Below are 9,011 nucleotides of genomic sequence, written 5' to 3'. Positions count from 1 at the left end.
CTGCAGCGGGATCGGCTATGTATTATTGAGGACGGAAATTACATAAGTATAAATACATAAATAATGAAAATAAATACAGAAAAAATACAGAAACACACTAATAAATACGGAAATAAATACACCAACACAGGAAAAATATATAAAACAATACATATATTATGTGGAGGCCTAAGTGAAATAAGCAAAGTGACGCTCTCATTACAAATATCTTTTTCTAATTACATTATTATGTTTTAATGCATTAGTTACCTAATTGTCATAATGGTTATTGTTTCTTTTTATTTATCCTTTTTTTGTATTACCTGTGTAAAACATATAATTTTTACAACTTTATTGATGTGCTATGATACAATATCTTCTGCAATAAAAATAACTATTAAGAGAAATTTAATTATAAGAAAAATATAAATAAGTATGTAAAAAGGTGTACATTTTACCATAGTTTATCAATAATAAATAACAACAATAAATATCTTAAAACATTTATTAGAACTACGTATTACGTAATGTATGCCACAAAGTATAACAAATAGTAAATAATAAAATGCTGAAAAAATGTGATAATGACTTAGTGTGCGAGAATAAAAAATGTAAAAAATGTCTAGATAAATAAATGAATTAGCACTTTGATATTGCTGAAATGAAAAGTGCAAAATAAATGAAAAATATCATTAGTATTGTTATTATTAATAATAAATATGCAGTATAAATGAAGTCCCAATATTAAATCAATGAGGATCAGAATCAGAAATATATATTATAGAGAATCTGAGTATTGCATTATTATTGCAAAAAGTATTGTATTTTATAATTTTTGAGAAGTATGGCGGTAATAACATGTTTTGCCATCTTTGCAAATTATGCTTCACAATTTAACATTTTAAAACGAATTAAAATATACATTTAATTAAAAATAAATAAATAAATAGTTTGCCTGTTTGTTTTATTTTTGTGTTATTTGATTGTATTTTTTATAAAAAAGGAGGAATCAAATGTACCTTATTTATATGACATTTGCATCATTTATAGGCTGCTTGAAATCAGATGCAACTGGCTGTCAAAGTCAAGTGAAAAGCACATTATTTCCCACTGGTGGTTTAATTGTGTTGTCTTGTTTTATGCAACATTTGCAAATGTAATGTTCATATCAATTTCGTTGATTTGCAAAGTAGCCTACTTGTTATTAATACTCCATAAATCTCTTTCTGTGGTTCACTGATGTTATAATGTTATGCAACAGTTCTTTGTTTATGTGGTGTAATGTTGGAAGCAGTTTTGTAAAAAGCACACACAGACCAATTCACTGCAAGGACACTTTAATTTAGCAATAAATATTCACATCTCAAATCTCTATTCTTTCAGTTCACATAATACATACACAAAGGAAAAATTGATATCATTCCTTTTAAATGATATCAATAAGTGCACTGACATAGAAACTTTTTTTAGGCTTTAATTTATATCAAGGTAACTCATTCTCTCACCTTCAGTTGGAAATAATAAGAAAAGAAAAATAGGTAAATTTCCGTATGGCCAACGTCTCCTATCCCCGTCTCTTCTCCTGTATGTACATACTTAGTGGCACTCACATGCACGCACCTGAATAGTTCATCCCATAAGCCTCTGTATAGTATAATATGTACATTCAGATTTATACAGTACAATCTATTCAATAAGTGCAGATATATTCATGCAAGAAAAAGGACACAATAAAAAGAAAAGGCTAGCCAACACATATAAAATCTTCATCTGACATCCGTGACCCTCCCCAAACCTCCTTAAATCCTTTGTGATTCAGATCTTCTTACACTTTGCCATCTCGTTCAGTAGTTGACTCTTTACTTTACCATTCATTCTCCCCTGATTCAGAATATTATGTTTTCCCAATCAATGGCACTGAAGGTAAACGACATCAGTGCTCATATACACCCCTAAAACCCGCAGTAGCAAAAACAGTTACACAAGGGGGAAAAAAAGGGGAACACGTTAAGTACCTGCAGGCTATTTTACATTCTTGACTCTTGTTGTTGTTGTTGTTTTTCTAAAACAAGAAGCCCTCAGTGGGATGCTAGAGCATCAAAAAATGTATTAAGAGATTTTTCTAAAAGTGGCAGAAGAGAGAGAATCAGAAGAAGGCCATTTCTGACTTAAGACATCACGTGTGCAAAACCACAAAACCTCATGTAAAGCGTGCTTCTTCAAAACATAGAAAAACTCACAATGGCTAAATCTGATGACTGTGAGGAGGCTAGCATAGAGGGAGTCTTTCCAATTTCCACAAAAGCTTGTTTTCCTCATAAATATTTAAATAAAAATGCAACAATAACTCAAATATATCTTTTAAAGGGGCCCTTTTATGCTCATTTTCAGGTTCATATCAGTATTTATTTCCTCTACTGGGACATGTCTCCATGCTTTAATGTTCATAAAGCTCTTTATTTTTCTCATACTGCCTGTCTCTTTTCACCCTCTGTCTGAAACCAGAGCCCAGTCTGCTCTGATTGGGTAGCTGGCCGGCTCTGTTGTGATTGGTCAACCGCTTAGAGATGTCCCGCCCCTTAGCCTATCACATACAATGTGAAAACGACAGAAAGCATAATAGGGCCTCTTCAGATTCACGTTTTGTTCTTCAACCAAATTGCTCACAAGCAGAAAAGGAGGAATATTGTTGGTGTTAACATTTTAAATAACACCAAACCTCATTAATTTTCAACAACTAATAATACTCATAATTAAAAAGGCGAATGGAAAGCGTGGTACAATGGAAATAAATCACACGTCACATATTGCAACGCCCTCGAGAAGTCATGGTAAACGGAGGGAATTTATATGTGCATATACTTTCTATAACCATGTACAAACATCTGCTGATATAATTAATCACCGATCAAAACAATTATCGTACAATATTCATCGTAGCAGGTATATTATAATATCGATAAAACGGCAAGAAGCTTCAGAAACATTCAAAATATATGATTGATTGTATTTTCCACACCCCGTTATAAAGCCAGGTGGCTCCTGTTGAAGTACGTTAAGCAAAAAGACCGTCAGGAAACCGTGCACTGGCTTTAAGACAAAGCAGCACATCCCTGGTCTTCTTTAGAAAGACAAAAAAGACGCCTCTCAGCAAAGCGGAACTTGCAAAAGTGGACGAAGACATCGTGAAGCCGAGTAAATTATTGCAAAGTCAATGGACATTTTTTTTGCAACTTTCTGCTGTTTTTAAATGCCAAACTCCGCCTGAACGTTGTTATGTACACCCCGTGTAAGCAGCTGGATATATGATCTCTGTTTTCCCCGTACTGTACATGTCTCCAACAGACTCAACTAGACGATTAAAACTGAGGTGATAAATATCTAGTTATAGATTCATCTTAAATTATATGGCTATAGACTTTTTAAAATATGTATTCATATGTGTGTGAGCAGGTTTCTAAGACGTGTGCACATGCTGTTCCGCTCCCTGGCTGTGCTCCCTGTCTCCACCTACATGTGTGGGAAGCGGAGGTGAAAGTAACAGAGACGAAGCAAGCTGCGTTTCCTCTTGTCGCTGGCGCTGCTGCTGCTGTTGCTCTCCGTCCGGGCAGACTTGGTCCTGGACCTGGATCTGCCCGCCTCGTCCCCCACCCTGTAATCTGACCTCGGACCCCGGGGGCCCCACGTCCTGCTCACACCACGGTGCTTATCCGGTTGATAGGCTTGGATTTGGAGCTGCTGCCCCCTGTACCTGTCGCTCCGGCCCCTGTCACCAGCGGCCCCTGCTGAGGCTGCCCGGGGTGCTGGGGGGGGAGAGGGGAGAGAGGTGTAAGAGGGGTAAGGGGGGACGAAGGGGGGGGTAAAGGGGAGTGCGGTGGGGGAGGGGGGATTGAAGAAAGAGGAGGGTACTGGGGCAGATACGGGCCGGCGCTCGCCGCGTGATGCACAGCGTTGACGGAGGCGGACGGCAGGCTGTGGGGCAGCGTGCCGAAGATGAAGTGGGTTTGGTGGGTGGAGTGGGAGCCCGGGTGGGGCGTGTGCACGTGTCCGGGGTGGGTTTGGGAGTGTGCGTGGGGGTGCGGGTGGGAGTGAGACAAGGTGAGGGGGAGTTTGGTACCAGGCAGGCCCCCACCTCTGATGGAGTGATACAGAGTAAACTGAGGGTTCGGGGAGTGTTGGGAGAGAGGAGAAAGGGGGGGGGGACACCCCACCACCATGTTGCCGTAGCGACCCGGTAGCCCATGCTGGGAGAGCTGGGAGAGATGGGCCAGCGGCGGGTGGACGCCGAGCGGCGGACGACATTGTAGCGGGCCTCTCTGCATAGCATGGGGGGCCACGCCTTGCAGCGGCGGCGGCACAGTCTGAACGTGGTAGCGATGGTGATGGTAGTACGGTGGGGGGGGCTGCACGCTGCCCACGTGACAGTACTGAGCGTGCAGCGCCTGGATCTTGGAAGGGCCCCCGTCCATCTGGCACAACGATGACGGGGAGTGAGGAGGGGGCCCTCCCGTAGTCGGTGGGGGTACAGGTGCGGGGTAAGGTGGCCCCGGTGGAATAAGGGGCCCAGGTGGTTTGGCGCGTTTGCTGCCGAAGAGGGATCCCAGGAAGGAGCCGCTGCTGCTGTTGTTGTTGCTGCTGCTGCTGATGCCCCCCCCAGGACCGCTCACCCCCGCTCCTGCTCTCTCTACACTGCTGGAGACTCCCCCAACTCCTGTCCCAGCAGTGGTGTGTTGCTGCCCCGGCCCACCCCCCACCCCCGATCCGGGGCTCAGGATGGGGCGATGAGGCCGGAAGTCTTCTGTGGCGTAGCAGCCGGGCAGCTGGTAGCGCTGGTGAGGCACGGGGCTGCTAATGATGGAACCCTGGGGGGTGGAAAATCAACTTTCAGAAAAATCACTGAGATTATTCCAGATTATTTGCAGTAAAGCTTCTGGTCCTATAAGGTATTATAAACCCACTTATAAGCAGCATTATTTGCTCATAGCGCTAATTAAACTCGTGATCCCTCAAAAATATTCATATAGCTTTAAAACTAAAATAGCAACACATTGTTTTTGCTGGTGACTCACATTGCTGCCAAACATTATTATATTTTAATAACGTTTAATGGGATTATAAATGACTGGTGAAGCGTTCATTGTTTGTTTAACGTGAAAACACATCAGATACCTATGCAAGGAAAACGTTACTGAACTTAGAATGAACACACAGACATAAAAGGGTGTGAGTGCAGGTCAGAAACAAGAGCACACACACACACACACACACACACACACACACACACACACACACACACACACACACACACACACACACACACACACACACACACACACACACACACACACACACACACACACACACACACACACACACACGTTGCACACTACACACACATTGAGGGAAGATGACGCACCAGACGGAAATGAAGCCCTTTAAAAGGTTAGAGTAGGCCTGTCACGATCACTCATTTTGTCTGAAGATATATCGCCTAACTGAATTCCAGATTGGGATTTTAAGTCACATCTTAAGATGATAACTGTATAACTATCCAAGACATCGCTCATCGTACAATAAGACATTAACGGAAAATAATCTGGGTAATTTCCGTATATTGTACGATTAGTCGATAAGTATTCTCGAGGTCATGTTTGTATATCGTACGAGACACCAATGAAGTAATTATGGTGACAGGCCTGGGTTACAGGTGAACATCAAGTCCGTCAGACTTACTTCCATGGTACTGTCCAGAGAACCAACACTGTTCCTGCGACCACGTTTCCCTGCACCCCCACCAGGAAGAGGAAAGTTAGCAAAGAGCGGGAAAGATTGGAAAATGTGTTCACAGAAAAAAGATAGAAACTGCACAAGCTGTGTGTCAAGACCAGTGAGAAAAAGAAACAGGATGCAGTCATAGAGATAGAGAAATCAAATCATTGTAGAAACTACCCAATGCAGGAATGAGTCCTGAACAGGGAATGAGTTAGCATTTTAGCACTTCTGTCTTGAATCAATGGTATTTTGAACTTGTTTTTGGATTTACAAAACGGCGGTTGCTAACAAGTGTCTAAATGAGACGACTAAACGTCATCAAGCCCAACATTAGCCTCCTTTAGCTTAGCGGTGGTGACGTGAAGTCATGTGACCGTGCTGTAGTTCCTTTATAGCCCACCATTAGCCACCTTTAGCTTAGCGGTGGAGACGTGAAGTCATGTGACCGTGCTGTAGTTCCTTTATAGCCCAACATTAGCCGCCTTTAGCTTAGCGGTGGAGACGTGAAGTCATGTGACCGTGCTGTAGTTCCTTTATAGCCCAACATTAGCCTCCTTTAGCTTAGCGGTGGTGACGTGAAGTCATGTGACCGTGCTGTAGTTCCTTTATAGCCCAACATTAGCCTCCTTTAGCTTAGCGGTGGTGACGTGAAGTCATGTGACCGTGCTGTAGTTCCTTTATAGCCCACCATTAGCCACCTTTAGCTTAGCGGTGGAGACGTGAAGTCATGTGACCGTGCTGTAGTTCCTTTATAGCCCAACATTAGCCGCCTTTAGCTTAGCGGTGGAGACGTGAAGTCATGTGACCGTGCTGTAGTTCCTTTATAGCCCAACATTAGCCTCCTTTAGCTTAGCGGTGGTGACGTGAAGTCATGTGACCGTGCTGTAGTTCCTTTATAGCCCAACATTAGCCGCCTTTAGCTTAGCGATGGTGACGTGAAGTCATGTGACCGTGCTGTAGTTCCTTTATAGCCCAACATTAGCCACCTTTAGGTTAGCGGTGGAGACGTGAAGTCATGTGACCGTGCTGTAGTTCCTTTATAGCCCAACATTAGCCACCTTTAGCTTAGCGGTGGTGACGTGAAGTCATGTGACCGTGCTGTAGTTCCTTTATAGCCCAACGTTAGCCGCCTTTAGCTTAGCGGTGGTGACGTGAAGTCATGTGACCGTGCTGTAGTTCCTTAATAGCCTAACGTTAGCTTTTTACTTTTTACTACAATACTCCTAAAGTGGTGTTAATATGTGGAGATTATCCTGCTAAACAAAATGTGTCTGATAGATAAACGTTTGTTTGCCACATATCTTATTCCAATTGGAAAAATCCCATTGGCTTTTTGTGGAAGGAACCAAAGAGATGCTAACTTCTCGTCGGCCTTCAAACCCACTCTGTCTCTGGGGTGCTGTTTCCTCACCTGCGTCTGATAGGTCCCTGAGAGATGAGCTGAGCGCAGTGCGTTTGAGACCATCACCCACTGAGTCATCGAAGCTCGTCCTCCCCAGGGTGCCGTTCACAACATCACTCTTCACACCGACGCCTCCAACCACACCTCCTGTGAGCAGGCTGGGCCGCATCACACCTTTCTGTTTCTCCAACTCCGCTGCGAAGAAACGCAAAGGGCACGGGGAGAATTTATATCAGTGCGAGACACGGTATGGAGAATACTTTACTGCCCTATCTGTAGGGACATCACTCCCACTGAAGTTATAGTCAGTGGTCAAAGAATAAGTCTTTCTCAAGATGAAGTTGAAACACAAGAGTCTAGAAATACCTAATTAAAAGTAAAGTATTTAGATCAAGTTTACTTAAGTAAAGGTTTGAAAAGAGATACTAACTCAAGTAAAACAATACAAAATAGAAATCTGTAGAAAAGGTTCTTTAAAAGTGTTATATTATTCCAATTGTATCAGAAATGAATAAATACATTCTAATTTTGTATTTCTGAAATGCAGAGGCAATGTTAAATACTTAGATATACTTATCGATATGATTGGATTGTTGTGTGTGGGGGAAAAAACATAATTGCAAAATCAAAACTCTTATTTTCTAAGATTTTGAGTTTTTTAAAATCTACAAATTAAAATAAGTATTGCTACTGATTTATAATAATCCTACAAAGCAGGATAACTGTTTTCAAGCATTATGGCTACAAATATTTTGTGCAGAATCACTTTTTTTAAATTGTCTTCAGAGGAATAAACAGGAGTTCAGAAAAATCGTCCAATTATTGTAGTGAAGTCAAATCTACAATATTTGCCTCTAAAAAGTAGTGCACTAAAAAGGTAGTAGCACAGTATAGCAGTGATTTTCAAACAGTTTGCCATGAGATCGTCATGTGTGCCTCGGGATATTGTCTAAGTTTACTTAATTGGTCCCAAAAAACCTTGTTTGATGTCTGCAAATAAATCCAACAGTCTGTGGTCCCAAAAAACCCACAATGGTGTGTAAGAGAGCTCTCAAAGCTGGCTACTTCTTATCAACACTCGTGGTCTAATTGAGAGACTCGTCTTTAAATAGTCATTTGATATTCTGTATTAGCCAATAATGTGGCCCTTTTCTGATGTAAAAAGTGGACCGCGGCTCATAAAAGTTGAAAAACACTGCATACAGTACAGTACAGTACAGTACAGTACAGAACAGTACAGTACAGTACAGAACAGTACAGTACAGAACAGAACAGAACAGAACAGTACAGTACAGTACTGGTGTAAAGGTGGTTGTAGTTGACAGTAGTGGCCTGCAGGGGGCGGACTTACATTCCACCCTGTATTTCTCCATCTCCTGCACTTCAGCGATGCTCTCCCTGAGGTCGCTCACAAAGCGGGTTCGGTCCTGCTGACTGGGGGCCATAAACACGATCAGGACCTTCCTATCCCCCTCGATCACCGCGGTGGTAAGGCGGATACCGTGAGGGTAGTCTGAGGGATGCAAAAACAGGGGAATAAAACACCTCGAAGGGAATTAGGAATGGTTGAAAAGTAAAGTTTCTCACATGAGTTCTGGAACATGTGCACCTGCATCTCCACCAGAGGGAACGATTGTCTGAAACTGTAAGTCACTGAGGTTTTCTTCTTCTGGAAGATTTTGGTCACCTGTGGGGACACAAACATGGAATCTAAGTGTAAGTGAAAGAAACATCCAAAATGCACATTTAGGTGTTTACATTATCAACCTGGACTATTTGAGTCTGCACATTTATCCTAAATTAACCTAAACTTACGTAACGCCTCATTGACATATTTGTACTGTATTGTATTTTCTGA

General features: G+C 42.1%; 1 protein-coding gene across 2 annotated transcripts in view; it reads right to left on the bottom strand.

Moving 5' to 3' along the window:
* Positions 1-1,299: 1,299 nt before the first annotated feature.
* Positions 1,300-9,011, bottom strand: part of iqsec2b (IQ motif and Sec7 domain ArfGEF 2b) — a 47,692-nt gene continuing 39,980 nt past the window's right edge. For both annotated transcript variants that reach the window (XM_063892387.1, XM_063892397.1), the window contains exons 10-14: positions 8,741-8,840; positions 8,505-8,666; positions 7,163-7,348; positions 5,713-5,762; positions 1,300-4,841 (exon numbers count right to left, since the gene is read on the bottom strand). In XM_063892387.1, the coding sequence (XP_063748457.1) occupies positions 3,672-4,841; positions 5,713-5,762; positions 7,163-7,348; positions 8,505-8,666; positions 8,741-8,840 (1,668 nt within the window). In that variant the 3' untranslated portion in view covers positions 1,300-3,671. The remainder of the gene's footprint in view (positions 4,842-5,712; positions 5,763-7,162; positions 7,349-8,504; positions 8,667-8,740; positions 8,841-9,011) is intronic.

Source organism: Eleginops maclovinus, chromosome 1, assembly GCF_036324505.1.
Source record: "Eleginops maclovinus isolate JMC-PN-2008 ecotype Puerto Natales chromosome 1, JC_Emac_rtc_rv5, whole genome shotgun sequence".
Classification (NCBI taxonomy): domain Eukaryota; kingdom Metazoa; phylum Chordata; class Actinopteri; order Perciformes; family Eleginopidae; genus Eleginops; species Eleginops maclovinus.
The sequence above is the reverse complement of the archived record's forward strand: the minus strand, read 5'-3'. Positions and strand labels throughout refer to the sequence as shown.